Source organism: Agelaius phoeniceus, chromosome 2 (assembly GCF_051311805.1).
Source record: "Agelaius phoeniceus isolate bAgePho1 chromosome 2, bAgePho1.hap1, whole genome shotgun sequence".
Lineage (NCBI taxonomy): Eukaryota > Metazoa > Chordata > Aves > Passeriformes > Icteridae > Agelaius > Agelaius phoeniceus.
In genome coordinates this window covers 30,047,820-30,068,860 of record NC_135266.1, presented here as the reverse complement: position 1 = coordinate 30,068,860, position 21,041 = coordinate 30,047,820, and the positions used below count along the sequence as shown (strand labels likewise).

The following is a 21,041-nucleotide window of genomic DNA, read 5'->3' as shown; positions in this document are numbered from 1 at the left end:
AGCAGATGAATAAAAACATTCTTGGCATAATTATTGTTCTTGTTCTTAATCATCTGCAATACAATCTTGTTCACAAGGATTTATGATGCTTATTAAAGCAAAAAGCCTGTTTTTCCCTGTTCATGTAGTCCAGCACATTTGACATCATGCTTTCCAGGCTGTGACCTCTGCTTTTCCATTTCAGACAATGTCCTACAACCGACATAGCCTGGCTGCAGATGCAAGTGAGAAGCAGGCCAAAGAAATTCTGATCCGTCGCCGGCACAGCCTTCGGGAGAGCCTGAGGAAAACCAACAGCCTGTCAAGGGAAAGACCGGTACTTGCAGTTTGTGTTGTTTTTTGGGGTTTTTTTTGGTCTGTTTGGGTTTTTTTAATTTTAATTTCTATTGAAAGCAGCTCTTTGTAGCTAACTGTCATGCAGAAAAAGCAATCTTCTGACATGCAGGGAAAAATCCTGAATTTGGAAGACAACTGCACATGTAGTATCACACTTACACCTTGAGTTGCACACGTGAGCCCCTTAATTTGTGTTGACACCTTCAGCAAGGCTTCAGGCTTGTAGAAAGTGATGTGGGAGTGGGATCTACTGCCATAATTTTACCTCAGAGAAGTTGGACAGGCTCTGTACACAATGTAGGTATGATCAGTATTCTCCATTAGTACTTTGATGAAGTGTGGATGATTAAAGGTTAAAAATTACTTTGAGATAGAAAAGCTACTTACAATAAACTCCAAAATATAGGAGAGGACTTTTGACTACATCAGTCAGAGCAAGCTCTTAACTTGAAAACTATTGTATGCTCTTTAGTATTTATAAAATGTAGTCAGGCCTGCAGATTTTGACACTGGTTAGGAAAACTGCTTCCACTTACAAGGATTGCTGTGACATGATAATATTTGGCTCTCTGAGGCAATCCTGCAGTTGTAAACTTCCAACCATATTGGAATGCAGCACACTAATTAGGCAGGGAAACTGATCCTTTGGGTCATATCAGGTATCAAGGAAATTAGCCATCCTGTAAATATGTATTTTCATGTCACAGGAATATTTAGTGACTTAAAACAGTCACTGAACTGTATCAACATTGGTACAGTTGTCCTTCAGCACCTGAGGCTGTAATAATGTCTCCAAAAGGTTGATAATGTCTCATAGGTGATCATTACCAGAGCTACTGTGGTGTTAATTATGACAACAAGACTGTTGATTTCTTTTCTGAATGTTTTTTTTTCTTCTCAAACACAGTTACATATGTTATCTTTTTCATAGAATTAAATTATTTACTGTGTGGAATAGTGAGGAGACTCAGCAGGACTTTTGGGGCAGGGAAAGAAAAAAGGATGTCTGATAACTTTTTAAAACACACTGGCTATAATTCTAAGAATAATTATTCTTGGATAAATCCTCCACAGAGGGAAGAGGAGAAAGAGGAAAAGAATAAAAATCCAAAGAAGAAAAATCTCTAAGGGAAAATAAATTTCCATTCAGGTTCTCTTTGGGTCTGCCACAAGTAATGGTATTAGCATAGGAGAGCTGGTAGACTGTAAAGATTTTAAAAATCTTTGTAGCAAATGTAAGAAAGGATGTCCTTGAGAAACTTTTGAATTTAAAAAAAAAGCAACTTGTTCTGGAAAATACCTCTCATGTTCTAGAAGTATGAAGTGTGGTCTGTTCCCAGAGCCTTTAAATCTTAGTCTGGGGAAAACAAGGATTTTATGCCCTGAACTGGTAAATAATCATGCTGGTGCCTAATGTCCTCATCAACTTCAGTGTGACTAGTCAACTGTATAAAGTCATTTATATGTATAAAGTGCTTGCAGGATCAGAATGCAGATTAGTTCTTGAGCCCAAGCTACAGTCTCACCCATATTTTTGCGGCTGGCTAATAAAAAGTTTTAAACAAGTTTTAAGCTGCATGAAGTGCCATGCTTGTGGCATTTGCCTTCCTTAAGAAAGCCTGTGCAGGCAAGGTTGAGGTTAGAGACCATACATTTATTAACTCTGATCTCAGAGGGCATTTCACTAGCTTTTCATTTGATTAAACTGCTTGAGTTTATTCAGTCTTTACCTTAGTTAGCACAGCCTTCAGCCAGCAATCAGCACTGAATGTGTAGTAAAGGATCACATATTACCTAATTCAAAACTACTCTCCAGCCCTTTAGCTACAGAAACCTGTTCAAGCCTCAGTTGTGTATCTTAACACGCATTAGGCAGGTACACTAGCCTACAGTAACTTAAAATGTTTGGTTTTCTTTGCATGCAGGCTGCAGCAAATACAAAAAGATTCCTTTCACTTCCTAAAAACACTAAACTCCCAGAGAAACTACGAGTGAGAAATAAAACATCTTCCAGAGGTAATGACATTTTTTTGCTTTTCTCTTACTGTGCTGCAGTCATTTTGCTTACATAGAAGGAAGGTTTTTCCAGGGATGATGTAGAGAAATAAGCAAACTATAGCATTTAAAACAGTGTGTCCTAAAGTAGAAATGTGAGTGTAGAGAAATGCCCTGGACAGCAGCGTTTTGTGGGGTGTTTTCGCTTCCTCTCCCATACTGGCATAGTTCTCCCAACACATCTCCTGTCAGCAAGGAACTGCCTGCTGCACTTTTGCACCAGGAACACTGCCATGGCTCATTCTTCTCATCTTTATTCCATAATCCAGATATCCCTCCTGGATTATGAGCCTATTTGGTTCTTTTCTCTCTGGGGTCAGGGTAGAGGACACTGCTCTGAGAAGCAAACCAGAGAGGGTAATGACATTAGATATTAGATCTAGTTTATTGTTCTCATGAAGAACTCAAAATGCTGTGGTTTACAAGGTTTACAACCAAATTGTTAACTTTTTTCCTCTGCCTAAACTCACAAATGTTTTAAATTGTAGTTTTTGAGTTCTAACAAAAAATCTGTTGGAGCACAATATTTGATTGAAAACTTTGCCCAATTCTATATATTACTTTTGATACTGGTTTTATTACTGTGCTTATATCATACTCAGGAGCATTTCCTTTCATGACAAGATGTCATAAGGATCTCCTGCTGGGAAGAAGAAACCTGTGCAGAGTTTCTAAAATTTCTTGATCTCCACCCCAATTAGTTTTCCACTCTTCCCAAGTAATTTAACAATAGACTGTGCTTTTGTCTGTTAATAATGATATCACTGCTCTCCTGAGTGTAGGATGCCTTTTATTCTATAGTTAGTCTGCAGAGGTCACCTACTGTCACCTAGAATTAAAGAGAAAATATGCCTCCAGATTATTAAATTGTCAAAAAATATATTATTTGACATACTTAGAAGGGAAAAAGCCTGAAAACACAGTCTGATGAAGACCTGCCTTGATATATAATTTTCTGGGTGAATGGACAATTACATGGTGATATATTTGTTGACCCCTTCCTCACCTTTTTAAAAGAAATAACATGAAGGCTACTAATCTAATTTGTTCATATGACAGTTGCACAGTTGTTTACTTTGATATATTTAAAACATCATATCTGATTTAAGTCTAAAAACGAATCTGAGGCATTCATAAACTATTGTTAAAATTATTATCAAATATCTCAAGTGTGCAAGTTTTGATGAAGATCTTAATTATTTTTAAAGAAGTCTGCTGGGGAAAAATATTTGCACATGTGCACATCCAGACTATCTCCAGCTTGATTTACCTGGCAATGATCATTTAAGGGCATTCCCTAAGCAATGATGCCACCTTTCCCTAGAGCATATTCTACCCTGCTCTGAGTGGGAGGAGGAGTCTGCAGCACTTGCAACCTCTAAGATTTGCCCTGTTGATTCTCTTTCATGTCTTACATTCAGCCTTATTAAGGATGGGCTATTTCCACCCATCTGTACATTGATCTTGACTGATCCTTTGCCTGGTAAGAGTATTGATGTTCCTTTTCCAAAGTCAAGTTTCTAGAGCCCCTGTACATGTTGTGCTCTAGAAATGCCTCTCAGTTTAGATTTCATGAGATGTGGAGCTGAGAAATCTAATTTTGGTATCCTGCTTGGATGTAAGCAGGGACTAGACCCTAAGCTCAGAGAGATGCAGTTTTTTCTGTCCAGAGAACTGGAAATTTTCCAGAACTGGGGAAATGTCACTTCAATCAAGAGACCCCTCGGCAATCAAGGAGCAGCTGCTGAGTGAAGCCTGTCTAAAAATCACACTTTTGAGGGTAGGGATGTTTTTAAGTCAAATCTGTCCCCTGTTTTGGCAGAGTTAAGAGGCTGTTACTGGGTCTAATCAGAAAGCACTGAAGATAGAAAAATATGGGGAAACTTTATTCTATGACTGCAAGGGCCCTGTGTGCTGTTACTCAGATAATTCCTGAAACAGTGATATTCTACACCTAAAACTATACTTTTGTTTTCAATTAACAGTGGGTGACAGCAGTGACTCTGAGCTGGATGCTGCTACCACAGTGCTCAATCTAAGGCCCAGAGCAGGGAAAATCTTGAGAGACCAGAGACTGAGACAACAGAGGCCATTACCTGAGTTTAGGGTGGAGTGGAAGAACGAAGTTGACGGGAGCCAGGACGGACGAGGAGAGCAGCAGGACCCAAGCACCTTGCCTCAGCCATCCATTGGGTTCAGGCAGCCACTGCTGACCAGACCAAGATTTGGCACCTTGAGCAGGGAAGATTTGACTGCAGACCATGGGTCAGCCAGACCTATGCCACCACCACGGTTAGTTAGGCAGGCATCGCAAGGGGACAGGCAGAGAAATAAGCCTGAGAACCAGCTGTACTGAACATAGCCAAAGGAGAACTATTGATAATTAACCATGGACATACTGAATTAGGATTCTCAATGATCTGATCAGACTATGGGATCCATTAAAATAACAAAACAAGCCTCCATCTGGGTCTAACCACTTCCATTTGAGTTAAGTCAACTCCATTAACTAAGTGAAAGGAATACTGCAGCAAATGCAACGTTAAAGATACAAAAAATAATATATCTCTTTTACAAATAACTTATGGCAATGCTTTAATTTAATTACATTATTTCCACTGTTAAAATAGTATGGAAATGTGCCTTATCACATCATCTCTCATGGAACCAAGTCACGAAGGTTCAATATCCAGTTTTCCGTTGAAATCATTGTTGAAAGTCCAGTGATGAATAGATTCTTAAAAATACCCCCAAACTTTTTATCATTTCAGATTTTATTTATAATCAATAATACTTGTTTTAACGAGAGCTTCAACATGAATACCACTGAAAATTGCACAATGCACCTATCATATAGACTTCTAAAGAAGAATAAATATATTCCTGAAGCCTAGTTTGCTCGAAGACCTCTGATGCAGAAAAAGAGGAAGAAGAGAAGAAACAAGCTGTAGGGGAATTGCAAATAAAGCTTATAAAAAGGACTTGCAACAAAGACCTGAATAGCTTGAATTTTTACTTTCTGAATTTTTGGCAATATGTTACCTTTGAAAGGTACTAAGGATCACCAAAGAAAAACTGAATTACCTTGGCTTTCACTTCTGTCAGCAAGAACTGAGAGCGCTTAGCAGGACACCAGAAGGCCTAAAACCAGAAAACTTCAAGTGGATAAATAATGTTTTGAATGAAAATTGCTTTTTTGCACCTTAGTTACTTGGTTGCAATGTAATGCAAATGCAGCAGTAGAATAGTTGCAGAGCACTGCACGTAGACAAAGCGAGCAGTCTCCTGTTTGAGTCAGGGACCACTGAGACTCAAGCAAGCTCATGCTTGTGACCCTGGTTAATTTGTTTTACTTTTTGTTTCCTCATCTGTAAGAGGGGAAAGGTAATCTTTTCTTTGTCTGAGCTATGCACTCCAAGGAACAAAAATGTTCCATCTAATTTGTTTTTACAGAAAAGTAGCACAGTGGGGCCCTGGAATCAGCTGAAGTCACTGTGCACCTTAATAACATGGACTTCTTGATCCTAGAATCAATGGCTGCCGTTTGAGGGCGTATGGGAAGCATTAAAATAAATGATACTTAACTGTAGCTCTCAGGAATTTGCACTTTCTGTCCCATTTAATCTAAGTACTGAGCTTGCTTTAGCACAGATACACATTTCAGTACAATGCAGAAATAGTTTTCTTTCTACTTGTTACAAAATTGATAACTTTCATTGAAGAATGTACACTGTGAAATCATAACTTTTCTCTTTCATTAGCACATTTCTAAATCTGTGGGCAATAAGATTATTTTTTTTATTTAAGCTTGTTTTGAAAGAACTATTAAAAATCAGAGTTTCCTTTTAAAACCACAAAGTAGATTTCTTTCAAATGTTCATGGGTGGGGTTGATAAGCAGGGATGTAAGACTTTCCTTCTTCTAAGAGCATTTCCAACATACTTATGTCATGTATGTATTTGAAATATCAAACCTTCCCAAACTCTTTCCTTAGGTCCTTTAGTCTTTTTCCTCTGTTCAAGCTATGGAAAATTCTGCTGTGTGGCAAAAGCAAAGTCTAAGCTGCAGAGGAATGGCTCTGTGAACCCTATAATCCTCAGTCAAATGTTCATGGGTATTCTCAACAAATGATTATTGTGGAAATCGATACTTAGCTGTCCTCTAATGATCATCTCCTGTTTGGAAATAAACTTGGGTTCAAGCAAAACCAGCAAGTTTTGAAAACAAATTTAAATTTGTCTTTCAACAGGAAAGTACTTTCATCTGTAAAACTGTCAGGGAATGCTATGTCACTGCATTATTTGGATCATGTTTGAATAAGAAAAAAGCCTTGAGTTTTGATTTCAGTTTTGAGACAACATTGTCCTTACAGATCAGATTGTTTAAATTAGCTGTTTTATATCAGGCCGATATGAAATCTGACCAAATCAATAAATGTGAAATGTTGCACATCAACATTTAGTTTACTCTCTGTGGAGTTTTCTTGTTTGTGTGCTGGTAATGACCAAGCATTTGGCTTCTGTCTGGGGAGAGCTGCCTTTCACTGGTTTTTTTTTCAAACAGTTGTTATTTTTTATGGCACAATTTTAAATAATGAATGCAGGTTTCAGGAACCTTGCTGCTATGCTGGTTGCCCATTAATGCAGGGCACGCTCACATTATTTGTGCTTAAAGTGGTGCCCCATAGTACAAGCACATCAATTTGAAGGTCATTTTTATCAAATAACGTCTTAAGCTCTTGGTGCTTCAAAACATGATAGCATGTTTTTACCTTTTCAAAGCACTTGAAATCCACAGAATACAAGCATCAAGGCACATCTCCGTCATGGTCACACTGTGAAACAGAGTTGCAAATCTTCTGGGACTCTGTGTCCTTGTGAGCAACCTTCTGCCTTCCTCACTTCTGCTCTTCCCACCCTTTTTAGGCTCTTATCCACTACTGCTGAATGCTCCCTTGCCATGTCTGGGAACTGATTTCTGGGTACTCTCCTTTTCAGCAGCAATGACAGCAGCAGGTGGCACAGGCATTGTTCCAGTTAGCCCTTATCATTCAACTCTCACTCTGGTTTGGGTCAGAGGTTTACCCTTGCCTCTTTTTTTTTTTTTTTCCTCCTTTCCTGCAAAGGAAAAACACATGAGCACTTTTTTTGAGCCTGCAGAGGAGACATCCTTCATGTTGTATCAGAGTTTGTCTGCTGGAGAATGAAATGCCCAATAAATCTGTCCTCGAGCACCATCTGATGGGGAAAGTCATGCATTGACGGAGGACGACGTTTCTTGCTTTTTCAAGGAAACCGGATCTTCAGAAGTGACTGGGAAACTTGCCAAAGCCACATACAAATATTTTGTTTCCAGATGGACTCCCCAGTACACTCTGCAGTACAGATATTTTAATGCATTTTTGATGAAGAAAGTTCAGTTTTAGGGACAGTGGGAAAATACAGTTCCACTCTGAATTAGGGTTTTAAGGATTTTCCCTTCAGCTCCTCAAAGGCCTATAAATTAAATTAGGATAAGAAAGTAGGTATAACAAGGCCTAGAGGAGATAGACACCCTGTTACCTTTTTTTAGGCAGATATTTGAAAAAAAACCCAAGAATAATTTGCTGAAAGAGCTAAAATTTTAAGGGCTGTCCTACTTTGTACTAAAATATAATGCAAATTCCACTGAAACCAGTTCAACAAAAGAAAACCTTGCTGCATAACAATTTAAAAATTAGAGAATATCCTTCTGTACTAAAGCCACATAGAAATGACATGGAAAAACAAAGTTAAAATTTTTGCCAAAATAACATGCCTGCTGTTATGAAGGGTATCTTGGGCTCTCTGGAAGCAAACACACTGCACCCTGCACCAACTTTTTAAAGAACTGCCAAGTCCACCAATTCCAGACATCAGCTGACCCTCCAAGAAATGCTTTAGGTCACCATTTCCAAAACTGTTGAAGTTCTGCAAACATCCCCCACACCCTGAAGAAAAGATGAAAGATTTTGAAATTGGATGCTGGAATGCTTTTTTGTACCACAAGAGCTCTGGTCCAATAAAAATATCCTTGTTAATGTGCATCAATATGGCACCCTAATTGCCACAGGTTTTGTTTCAAACAGTAATTTTTTGCCACAAAAAGGAAAAGAAATTTTAAATACTTCAGCTTACTTCAATTTTCCTCTCTGAGACCTCCTATTTATCAGATATTTGACAGAATGGAAGACTGGTTCTTACTGTAGAGCACATCTCAAAAAATAGTTCCTTGGTACTGAGATTTAAAATAATTAAAACTTTGAATTAATTTCTCTTTGTAAATTAAAATGTAAGTTTTTCAAGACTTCCCTTTAAAATAAGCTGTATATTCTTTCATTTCTAAAAGCAGTCTGACCTCCATTCACAATCATTTGATTCTCAAAGTTCAGGCACTCTTACAAGATTCATGATCAGCTCTTTGAATTAGTCTTCAATATTATAGCAATAACAGTACAGGCAAATCTTGGGTTTTCAAATGCCAAAGTGCCAGGCTGTAAAGGATCATTTACCCAAGGGTATCCTGCAACACCCACAACCAGATTGGCACTGGCAGCACCCATAGAGGTTCCCAGCAGCAGGAATGTAATGGCACTCCAGAGAACCTGAAGTAATGAGCAAGCCAGGTCATGAACAATGCTACTCCTATTTTGTTGCTGCATTATCTGCTCAATAATCCACTTGTTCTCAGAAGATGAGAATGGTACTGACCTCTGTGATAGTGCTGCAGTGAGTAAATTCAGAAGAATGACAAGAAATGCAAGTCTCAAGAAGTGGTGTATTGGGTTTGAATGGCAAGGCTTTGGTAGCAGGGTGGTGCCCTCTCTGAGAAGCTGCCAGAAGCTTTCCTTTTGTCTGACTGAGCCAATGCCAGCTGGCTCCAAGGTGGACCCACTGCTGGCCAAGGCCAAGACAATCAGTGTTTGATAACATATTAAAAAAGGAAAAAAGGAGTTATTTTGTAGAAGCAGTTGTGGCCAGAGAAGAGAGGAGTGAGAGAAACAACCCTGCAGACACCAAGGTCAGTGCAGGAGGGAAGAAGGCCCTAGAGCAGATTCACCTGCAGCCTGTGTTGAAGACCATGGTGATTACATGATGACACAGCTGTGCTCCTGCAGCTCATGGAGGACCACAGGGAGCAGATATTCACCTGCAGCCTCTGGAGGATTGCATGTCACAGCAGATGGATGTGCAAAAGAGGCTGTGACCCCGTGGGAAGCCCACACAGGAGCAGGCTTCTGGCAGGACCTGTGGATCCATGGAGAGAGGAGCCCACAGTAGAGCAGGTTTGCTGGCAGGACCTGTGGATCCATGGAGAGAGGAGCTCACAGTAGAGCAGGTTTGCTGGCAGGACTTGTGACTCCATGGGGAACTCACACTGGAGCAGTCCGTTTGTGCACCCTGTGGTAAAGGGACCCACACTGGAGTGGTTAGTGAGGAACTGTAGCCTGTGGGAAGGGGTCACGTTGTAGAAGTCTGTGGAGGACTATCTCCTGTGGGAGGGACACCACGCTGGAGCAGGGGAAGGACTCTTCTCTCTGAGCAGCATCAGAAACAACGTGAGAGGAACTGACCATCTCACTACTCATCTCCCTGTGCTGCAGCAGGGGAGGAGGTAGAGCCCAGGAAGGAGGGAGGGGTGGCAGGAAGGTGTTTTTAAGATTTATTTTACTTCTCATTATCCTGCTCTGATTTTCATTGGTAATAAATTCAATTATCTCTCCAGGTTGAGTGTATTTTTCTCATTAAAGTAATCAGTGAGTGATCTCTCCCTGTCCTTAACTCACGAGTCTTTTATTTTCTCTCCTCTCCTCTGTCTGGTTCCAGAGGGGAGTGGATTTGGTGGGTACCTGGTGTCCAGCCAGGGTCAAACCCCCCGAACTAATATGTTTATAAAGGGTCTCTTCAAAAGTACACAGCCTACCCCAACAGGAAAAAAAAAAATCTTACCTTTGCTTCATCATTTAAAAGCAGTAAAATCAGTACTTATACACAGCCTCTTCAACATGAGCTGATCAAAATTGTCAAAAAAGTCACTTGACTTACCAAAGGGAAGAGCAAAGATCAAAAAAACCCAAGGAACCAAACCAAAACCCAACCCTTCCTACAGTCCCAAGAAAACCAACCCAAAATAAAGTAACAGCAAGCAAGAGAAAAATCTTAATTTGCAGTGGTTTGCTGGCAGAAACTGTTTTCCTTTAGGCCATATTCAGATCTGGTTTGTTACAGTCTTCTACAGAAGATCCTACAACTGGATTCAAGAAACAGCTGAGTAATTCAGTAGTTTGCCCACTAGACTGGAACCAAAATTAGCTGCAACTGCTGCTTCCTCAACTTAAAATGGGGAATCATATCTCTGTATCTGCAGGAATGTCATTGAATCTTCACTCCCTGACCTTGCATGGTTATAGCAACTAAGAGGCAACACAAGGGATGCAAATGTGGCCTCCAGGCACAAGGAACAGTAGCTTTAAGGACTTCATCTCAAAACTGCAGAGTTCTCCATTTTATTTTATTTCGTCTTTTTCATTCACTGCCAAGCCACTTATTGGTTGAATCCTTGGTTCCTGTGTCCTTTATGAGAAATGTAGAAAGATTCAAATGATTTTAACCACAGCTTGAGGAAAAAAAATAAAGCATCCACACTTCACATTGACTTGAACACTTCTATTTTGTGCTGTAGCTTCAGCAGAGGAAGATGGGAAGAAAACCACAGTGACATAATGATACATACATAATGTCACTTCATTTTATTTCTTAAAGTCCTTAAAGAAAAAAAAATATAGTGCAATTCTTCTGTACCAATACAGAAAAGAAATATTTCTGTGGCACTTCAGGAATAATTTTGGCCTACAAGTAAAAAACTTCTGTAAAACGTGTTACAATGAGTTCCCAAGACCACAGGCTTCCACAGATTTCTCAAATGTGAGGCTTCTATAACCTCCATTCAGTAGGATATATATTAGGATAGATGTACACAGAAGTCAGATTAAATCAGTGCAGCAATTTAGAAGGGTAAATATTATGTCATATAATCCACAAGTATTGGAAAAATTACGAAATCATTCATATACATTAATTTTTGAAGGTTTTTTTCTTTTGACTCTTTTCCTTAACCCCTTGCTAGAGATGCAAAACAGAATGCCCTTACTTACAGAATGGAGGTTTTAAGTAAAGGAAAAAATAAGAAAATTAAAAGATGGAAAGAAACAAAATAGGAAATTTAAAGCAACAATGTTTTGGGCATCTACCAAGAAAGGCAAGAGAAGATAAGAGACTTGAAAATGCCTCAAGTTCCTAGGGAGAAATGAAACACATATTACTGTAATAAAGAACTCTGAGGATATGTACTGAAATAAAATTAAAACAATTCAGAGTTCCATATATGAATTCCTATGGTGCTGCCACTGGAATCACAGAGTTTTCAGAAAATATTTGAATGCTAGTAGGCAGTGGAAAAGGTAAAGAAGAAAATGAAAATAAATACAAGCACTATCCATGACTGACCTGAAGCAGGAAGACTGTGCACTGATGTGTTCAAGGGATAACTAAATTGCATAACCCCCCCCAACCAAACACTTGCATAGTTGACTTTGTACTTTCATCAGGTAATGTAATGAAGATCATAGAGAACATTATCGGAGCAAAATACATTTTTTCCATGTTTCATATGAAATACAAACAATGGTAACTTTCAAGTAATGAGCTTGAACAGTAAATAGCACAGGAGTGCTACAACTCTGTACAGATCTGAGAGTAACCTCTCTTCAGTTAAGCCATGCACACAAATGAGGACTAAAATAGTAACAAAACTGTACTTCTCTTGTCACCAAAATGTCACTTATGGCTGAGATGAGACAGGATGCATTAATCCAGATCTATGAACTACTGCTAGATGCTCACACCTTTAGTCATTTGAGAGAATTAAGAAGGACATTTATTCTTAAAGTGAAGGTAGAAAAATTGCACAGGAAATATAAATAAAGAAATTATGACAAAGTTCCTCAGTAGAAATTATTACTAAACAGAAGCCACCAGTTCAAATTTCAATAAAACTTAAATTCAGCCTCAGTTTCAGTCTGAATGGCCTTGTATTATTCTAAGATTAGGTCTTCTAGTACATGAAGTTAGCATATACCCAATTCTGTTACTTGGGAAAGACCAGGAGTCAGCCGGGGTTGCATGATTACTCCAAAGTGCCCAACCATTGTCCGCAAAAAGTTCTCTGGACAAAACATGCTACACAAAAATCACATAAGCAAACATTCTGTTATATAAGCTACTGTCATAACAGACAAAAGGAAACAGACCACAAAATAAGAAATTAAGGCCAAACATATTGCAAATTCTCCTGATTAAATAACAAAAATTCACCTCTGATTCACCCTTTTTAAACAATCTTTCAATCTAAACACTGTTTCAAAAATGAGCTACAAGCAGGATTTGTGCGTTTGCCGACATTCTTTTTTCCCCTCCAAAAAGAATGTTAAAGGTTAAAAATACATTTAAAAAATCACAGCCAGTACAATGGGAACCTGTTGGAATAACATCTGTCTAAACATCCCTGCAGCAGAAATACACATGTATACTTGTTTCCACAGGAACATAATGTGCTCTCTTTAAAAATCATGTAATTACTGTACAAGCCTGGCAGGTGAAAATACATCTGTGCAATCCAAAATTGTGACTACTGATCCTTTAACTTCCCACTTCCATGACTATGGTATTTTTGTTTGTTTGCATTCATTATCACAATAGCAACTAATGCTAGTCCCACAGCTAGACTTGGAGGGCCACAAGGACTGAACTCCTGAGCAATTCCAGAAAGGAGTGGGGCAATTATACGTCCCACTGATGTCACTGACTGTCCCACACCCAGGAGCGTCCCGCTGGCCTCGTTCCCACCGACAGTCAGCTCCAGATCAATGATACAGGTACGGCCAATAGTGGTGGAGAAGGCCAAGAAGGTGGAGGACAGAATGACCATCCATATGCTCGGTGCTGAGGCATACAGGAGAATCAGCGTGCAGGTAAAAGTGCTGGAGTGCAACAGAAGTCTGTAAGTGTTGTGTCCATAGAGTCTTGTTATTGGCCCGAGCAAACAACCAGCCAGGACTCCAAGCGCACTGCTATAGCTCATGAGGTATCCAGAAAACAAGGGTTTCACCCCAAATCTCTCCTCCAAGGCCAGAGTAAAATTACTATAGTACAGCAGTATAGCAACAGACATCAGGAACCGTACTAAAAATACATCCCACAAATTAGAGCATGCTATTCCTTTAATTTTCTTCAGCACTGTTGCAGCTTGGATCCATGGAGACTGGAAAAAACTACTGTTTGTCACAGCTCTACTAGTTGCTGATTTCAAGTGATGTTTATGATTTGATTTTGCTGAGAAACTGTTTGTTTCTTTGTCTTGGTAATGGTTCCTATTGCTAGTGTTTTCTTCACTCCAGGGTAACATCCAGACAAGACCTATACAGATGAAGAAATTAGTTGATTTCATTCAAATGCATCAACTTTACAAGGAAGATATTAGTTTGATTGTAACAATTTATAAAATACTTCAACAATACCTGTCCTTAAAAAATTTGCAAATATTAAGTCTAGTGTTATCCGTAGTATTGGTTCAATTTTAAATGCAGTGAAAGCAAGAAAGGAAAACACTGAAATGCCAAACTCACACGATAGAAACTAATCAATCTAATGGCTAAAGCTAAAATTCTGATTTCTAGTCTTCATCTTTGGGCACATCAAAAACTCCCATTTGTGTCTGAATGTAAAGAGGACATAGGCAGAACAAAGGAGAAGCACCTGGAGGATAACTGTTTCAAAATTCCCACCCTTCCACATAAGTTCAAATTCAAACAGTAGCATTGGCATACAAAATGATTATGCCATAGAAGATAAACACACTGTGCATTCAAGGTATAACAGATGGCTTAAAAGGACAAAATGAGGAATGAAGGGACCCAAGATGCAGAATGTGACATACAACTTACCACCATTCAGAAGGAAGATGGAGGCACAGATGAAGGCCGTTTGGTAAAAGCCACCTTTGAGCTCTGCAAGATAGCCACCAACAACAGGTCCCAGAATGAAGCCCACACTGGAGGCTGCATTGAAGCGCCCCATTACTAAAGGGCGATCCCTCTCCGAGACCAGGTCAGACAGCAGGGCTTTAGAGATGGACAGTGTGTGTTTGAAAATACCTGCAACAAAATACAAACAAATCAATAAACATGTATCTCTCGGTCCAAAAAAAAGACAGAATCTATCTCAAGTCAGAATGGTGCAAATTTGTATGATTTATATTTTTAAAATCCCATTAATCACAAATTCTTCAGTGCCGGAGTAAGCAGCTTTGTGGGGTTTAGATGCCTGGTGGGTTAGGCCTCAACATTTCAAATTATTTTCAGAAAAAAAAAAAGAAGAGAATTCTTGATTTGTAGAGACTTTTCAATACTAAGGTTCAGTTGGTGCTACTGGATGATGATGCTATGCAGTCATCCATACACCATGATTTCTCCTATAGTAATTCTCAACCTGAGACTACAGGGAATTTAAACTGCAAAATGCAAAATGCCAAGTGTTTACTCACCTACAAGGACTCTAGAAATAGCAAACAGGAACACTGTGGTGGAATTTCCAAGAAGGAAGTAACCCAGTGCACTGAGAAGAATACAAGCAAGCAGGGAATACTGTCTTCCTACTATATCACTCCAGCAGCCCTTTCACAAAGCAGGAAAGAAAGATTAGCTTTTTGTAACACTAAACTATGTGCAGTGATCAATCAGTAATTCTACATTAAATTGAGAAAAGACATCAAAGGACTGTCAATGAAAGCCTAATAAGCTTATTACACAACATTCCTAAGTGCTCACAATTTGGAAGTCACAAGGAGAGCTCTGCCCTCCTGGCAGGCTACCTGGCAAAATTATGATTTCATGTTGTGTATACAGAATTTTTTTAATTAAAAAAATGACCCTTTTAAAAAGACAGTCCTGCGATAAATACCACAAAATATGACCAGTAGAAGCCTTCTGAAAATCTTACCATTATCAGTCACAAATATTTGCTTGCATTACTCAGGCTGCTATGTATTAAGACACTTGTTGAACATCCTAAAAGCAATGATCTTGGCTATGAAGAGTTTGTTATCTGAGCACAGACATGTAAGAAGTAGTTTGCAGAGGGCAAACAGAAAACTTGCATTTATCATGCTTTTAAATCAGCTTGATTTCCAAGAGAAAATAGTTTTTTAAGAAAGTAGACAATGGTCTTGCACTTCCAAGAACATGCCACAAAATTACAGCAGGAAATTATCCCAGGTGTCCTGCATAACAAACCCTGAAACAGCTCTTTTATGAGACACTCTCATAGTATGTTCTCTTCAAAACTAGAAAACTAATACCAGGGTAATATTAGGATATAAAAATCAGTAGCTAATAGAAAACAAAATGAAACAAATTGCAAAGATGCAACGGTTAATTTATACCATACAGTGAATTACAAGACATTGCTCCTTCAGCAGGGAAAGCAAACTAGATCATAGGCTATGAAAAGCTGACTCATGAGAATGCTTTCTGGACAGGCCACTGCACTGCAGGAAACTGCTCCACTAGCACCAACACTAGAGGAGCTAACCCTGTGTAACTGTGACCTGCTCAGTAAGGTATCTGAGCCCAAATCTGTATTCTAGTGTTTGTCTAAAAACTGTATTCTCTTTGGGCCTGAAAAACCTGGCAATTCCCCATAAAGAAAACTGCCATTTCTTATGCAAATTGAAAATTGGTTCCTCCAACCAAAATGCTTGTATGAACACTTTATGCATTTTCAAAATGTCAAGAAATGGTATTTTTAACCCCACCCTTTTCCCCCCTACAATCCATAGAAATACCAATATGCTCTGGAAAGCAGTGTTAGAACTCACCACAAATGTGCTGGTAAATAGCTGCATGATACCATAGAGAGATCCTAAAACAAACAAAATACCAGTGTTAAAAATTCAGCTTTTTTTTTTTAATGAAAACTGCACAAAATTTTAAATTATGAAAAATGGGAAAGCATGGGAATAGTTTACTAGAAGAATGGGAAGAGGGAGCAGGACAAACCAAGGGTGGAGTTTAGCACTTAATATAGGAAATAGTTTCAGGGAATGACAAAATAAAAAAGAAAAAAGTGCTGAAAAGTTGTAAAACTATGTAAGGCAAAATGATGTTGCTTTGTATGGTGTATTAAACAAAACCAATCTTGGCATTTATAACTGCTTTCTCAGAATCAGGAGAGAATTTCTCTACTGGAAAGGACTTTCCACTTGGTGCTTCAGTCTACTACAAGGCACCACAGAAGCCCTGAAGAAAACACAGACCCTACTTTCTCATTTTGGAGGTTAGGAGTTTAGCAGCATTTAGTGACAGAAGAGAAGGAGCAGAGAGAAGCAGAGAGAAACATCTGCTAGACTCTTTCATTTATATGAATACACCTCAAAGCTATTTTTTTCCTAATGTTAAAAATCAAAGCAGACTGTTGAAATGGAAACATATGTCTGACTAGTTTCTGCTTCAAATAATACTTTCAACTCAGTATAGAAGCAGAATTATTTCATACAAAGTGTTGAATAAGAATGCAAAATAATAAAACTGAGTAACAGCTCCCATGTCTGGGAATAAAGAAAATACTGTATCACTCCAAACCATAAACAATACCATAAAAGGTACTTTAAAGACACAAAACTTACCTAAACACTAAACACTTTAAGATAAAATTCCAAATCTTCAGAATTTATTTGTAAATACTTGTAAAAGTGAATAAATATTTTGCCAAGACTGCTGTAAGGATTTTAATCAAACTGGGAACAGTCATGGACATTGGAAAGCTTTGGAGAACCAGCTGCAGAAGCACCATTTGCTTAGTGTAAATAACAATAAAACTACAAGCAACACCTCTGGCTCTCTAAATTGCTAAGCTGGAGAAGCTTAGCAATTCTTCCATGCTGGAAAGTAGCTGTACAAATGCTACTGCAAGACTTCCTTGCTCTTTCCAGTTGTGCTCTTTCCCAAGCATGTGCTTCTGGCTACAGTCAGTGCATGAGTTTGGACAGGTCTCTGGGCCTAATACAGTATGGCTGTCCTTATAGCTTCATGTGGAAATTGTCTTTATTTTTTATTATGCTATTAGCAAAGAAGAACTGTGTTCCAATGTCCAATTTGCAGCAAGGCAAAATCCAGGCCTTATCTTACTCTTTCATAAATCAAATATTGCAACTCACCTATGATTCCAGCAACTGTATGACTTGCTCCTAGAGATTTGATATGAAGATTCATTAAAGGAACCACCATGCTCACCCCAAATAAATCCTGAAAAGAAGGCAGGAAAAGTTTTAGTAACTTCCATAAAGACAATAGCAACCTGGCTTAATAACAGTCATCATTAGAAATAGAAATTAAAAAAAAGTAAATTATCTCCATATCAACACAAGGTTAAAAGAAAATTTTTCATATTACAAAACACATAAACTGAAAGATAAAGGATTGCCTCACAGAGGAGTTAAACCTATGAAAACATCAATTTTCTTCCCCCACTCTAGATGCAATCTTTCTGAAGATATATATTTAAACATTAAATATTCCTTTAAATATATAAAACTTTACCTGTTTAACAAGAAAAGTACTTTGTATTAGCCCTTTAAATTCAAAGTGGTCTACTTTCAATCACCTAAACGTGCTTTTTATTTGTGCAAAGAACGTATATATTGAAAAATGGTACTTTCACCCAACTACAATGGGGAAGAAGCTACAATAGATCTAAACCTACTAACACACTGCCTTTGTGTATAGCTTAAAAAATGTGACAAGACAGAAACTTGAAAAAAAAAAAAAGGCAAAGCATAATTGAAAAATGTTTTGTAAGAGGAGGGTAAAGGACACTGCCCATCCTGAGAAGTACAAGGATCTCCTACTTGTTCCTTTTGCTTTATTACTTTTTGTTAAACTCACCACTTTGACCCAGTAGTTCTTTCAGTACTACTACAATCTGGCACAGCATCCAGTGTCCCTAGGAGATCTATTGGAGCACAATCACCTTTCATCACTGACTGCTTGAACTGAACTAGACTACCTCAAAGACTGATTAACTGTAACAATGTGTGTCACTAAGCTAATTCTCACAGTCTGTCATTAATTATTTTTTGATGGTTGAAATTGAGGCTTACAAGGTTAGAATCATTAAACACATGAGCATGAACAAACAGAGCATACCACTTACAAACATCCTCCGTAATACAATCTTAGCTGTCATCTGTGAACCTGAAAGAAAGGTTCAGTGAGCTTGTCCAGGTCATCAATGGAGACATGAAGAAGTACAAGTCTCAGACTATACCCTGGCAGTACTGGACTGTCACAAGCATGCAGGTAGAGCAAGACCCATCAACCACAATCCTTTGATAAGTTACATCTTATTCCACTGTGTAATTCCTTCTGTAGAGTGACAGATATGCTGTATTTATTTATCTGCCTACAGGAAGTTTGCATCACCACATCCTCTAAAAGGACACTCACTTGGTTGATTTTTTTGTGTGCTCCAGCTCAGTGTCAATAAACTATTTCAGGGCTGGAGAACCACAGCCTTTAAAAGTCAGTTAAAAGGAGCAGAATTCGCTGTAATATTTGCTCCAGGACATAAACCAGCTGGGTCGTTTCTATCGCCCTATTAAAAGTAGGTAAGACAGTTATCTTGACATTTCACAGTGCAAACTCATACTCATTTTGTATTCATTTTCCAAATCGTCGCTTTTAATTTCAAATTAATTAAACGGCACTTTCCTGAGGCTCAGGAATCACTACAGAGTATGAACCTTCTAAAAAGTCTGTTCTTCCAATGGAGGACTTTTTTTTTTAAGAGAAACATATTTTTAGGGTTTTTTTGCGGGGGGTAAATTTACAGGAACCACGGGTATTTCAAGAACAGGAAGCAGCTCTCTTATAAGCACCAAGGCAAGACTCAGCTTTTCGGGTGCTACGCTATTCCATGGCATTCACAGGATAAAAATCCGACCTGTGTGTCGAACTGCGTGGCTGTTTGCAGGGGTAAAAGAGCCCAGCCGCTGCACACCACCAGCGCTACAAGCCCTGGCGTTCCCGAGGGGCCGCTGCAGCGATGCGCCCCAGCAGCCTTGGCCTGCAGAGGAGCCGGTTCCCGTTCCCGGGCGCGGCCGCCCGCCGCAGGCCCCAGGGCCGCCGCTTACCAGGAATCCCACCGCGTAGAGGCACCGCACGAAGCGGGCGGACGCGGCCGGGCTCGCTGTGGTCGCCCGGCCGCCGCCAGCCTCATCCTCCTCCTCCTCCTCCATGCGGGCGGCGGCGCAGGGCCTGCGCAGTGCCCGCGGCTCGGCGGAAACGAGAGGCGGCGGCGCCGGCGGCGGGGGAGAGTCTCGCTGTTGTTTCGTTTGGCGCGGTATCCTAAGTGTGTCCTCTTTTTCGGGCGAAGATGAGGAAGAATAAGGCTCCCTGCCGGCCTCGGGAGCCGTCGGGATCCCTGCCTCCACCCTCCCACACACACCTCTGTAGGACTTTGCACTTCCTGCCTCCTGCGTGTTTGTACAGGGAACATTTTGCAACCCGGGCCCTCGGGACCTGAGGCTCTGGGGAGGGCAGGAGGAGCCAGGTGGAGCCGAGGGGCTTTGGAAACAAATATGCTATAGGAGCACGGTGGTGGACCCCCTGCACAGTTCTGTGCACAGTGGTGGCTGTAGAAAAATGTCTTTTTGGCCCTTGCACCTCCGATCCTACGGACCCACATGGAAAGTGCCTGTGCCCCAGCGCTGCTGCTGTTCCTCGGCCATCTCTCGGGCTCAGCCCGGTGCCTGTATCAAGTGTTTCTGGCAGCAAAGTGTTTTCCTGCCTTGTTCGTGGCTTATCATGGTGGTACTGAGCCAAGGAGGAAGGGCATCCCTCTTTCTGCTTAGCACGTTCCCTGCTGTGCTGTGTTTTTGTTAAAAGTCAGGGATAGCTGGAATTGTTGCCGACTAGTATGTTATAATGCATCGGCATTCAAACCAGTGAAACTTCATAAATCTCAGAAGCACTGGTGGAAATGATTGTCACATGCAAAATATGACCACCCATCTTTATCTTGGAGTCAGAGGTTTGCTCTTTTATATAGTTGCTTGGCCAGGGATCAGTAAAACTGCTGCAGTTTTTAATTATTTTAAAAATGCACAAGGGAACAGGAGATGCTTTAACTTTTTAAAAATTATCAGTAAGAAGAAACTTTTGTAAAATGTGGATGACTCTTACACTTTAAAAGTCATCCTGAGTTATAAAGTTTGAGGAAGATCATTCAATAACTGACAATAGCATAACTTCAATTTTATCTTCATATTTCCAGAAGAAATAAATATCACAGGGTTGAGGATCTTTTACAGATTTAGTTAACAAAAAAGAAATGGGGAGGGGAATGTGATTTTCCCATGATTATTAAAAATTAAGCTAAAAAACCCCCAAAATACTAAAATGGTAAAAAAAGACATATTTATATATATGGAGCTTATTTATAAGATACCAAGACAAAACATAGTTTCTGCATAGGGACAAAGATGTTATCAGAGTCCAGAAAATAATAACTCAGTTGTTT

The 21,041-nt window shown here is 39.5% G+C and overlaps 3 protein-coding genes across 4 annotated transcripts in view; 2 read left to right on the top strand and 1 right to left on the bottom strand.

Annotated features, from left to right (window-relative positions):
• The window catches only part of SLC9A2 (solute carrier family 9 member A2), a 34,044-nt gene extending 27,198 nt beyond the window's left edge, over positions 1-6,846 (top strand). The window contains exons 10-12 of the mRNA XM_054627665.2: positions 185-316; positions 2,262-2,352; positions 4,377-6,846. Coding sequence (XP_054483640.1) covers positions 185-316; positions 2,262-2,352; positions 4,377-4,747 — 594 coding nt within the window. The 3' untranslated portion in view covers positions 4,748-6,846. The remainder of the gene's footprint in view (positions 1-184; positions 317-2,261; positions 2,353-4,376) is intronic.
• Positions 6,847-11,060: 4,214 nt separating this feature from the next.
• On the bottom strand, positions 11,061-19,994 carry SLC67A2 (solute carrier family 67 member 2). Of its 2 annotated transcripts, XM_077173395.1 has the most exons (7): positions 19,654-19,785; positions 18,675-18,715; positions 17,680-17,767; positions 16,342-16,385; positions 15,010-15,139; positions 14,411-14,620; positions 11,061-13,883 (listed from the first exon to the last, which is right to left on the bottom strand). In XM_077173395.1, exons 2-7 carry the CDS (start codon positions 18,705-18,707, stop codon positions 13,096-13,098), a joined length of 1,293 nt encoding a protein of 430 aa, XP_077029510.1. In that variant the 5' UTR covers positions 18,708-18,715; positions 19,654-19,785; the 3' UTR covers positions 11,061-13,095. The 2 variants fall into 2 exon arrangements, with proteins under 2 accessions (XP_077029510.1, XP_054510316.2); XM_054654341.2 differs by lacking the exon at positions 18,675-18,715 and having other exon boundaries at positions 19,654-19,994.
• The window catches only part of TMEM182 (transmembrane protein 182), a 31,132-nt gene continuing 29,048 nt past the window's right edge, over positions 18,958-21,041 (top strand). Inside the window, exon 1 of the mRNA XM_077173396.1 lies at positions 18,958-19,124. The gene's annotated coding sequence lies outside the window, so the exon portion shown is untranslated. The remainder of the gene's footprint in view (positions 19,125-21,041) is intronic.

Bases quoted from the DNA above. Each gene is read 5' to 3' on its own strand.
- SLC67A2 (XM_054654341.2), bottom strand. From the start codon at position 19,758: ATGGAGGAGGAGGAGGAGGATGAGGCTGGCGGCGGCCGGGCGACCACA. The intron at 17,768-19,653 runs GTAAGCGGCGGC...CCTTCTTTTCAG, and splicing joins TCTACGCGGTGGGATTCCTG to GATTTATTTGGGGTGAGCAT. The intron at 15,140-16,341 runs GTGAGTTCTAAC...GCTTTGTGAAAG, and splicing joins TATTTACCAGCACATTTGTG to GGCTGCTGGAGTGATATAGT.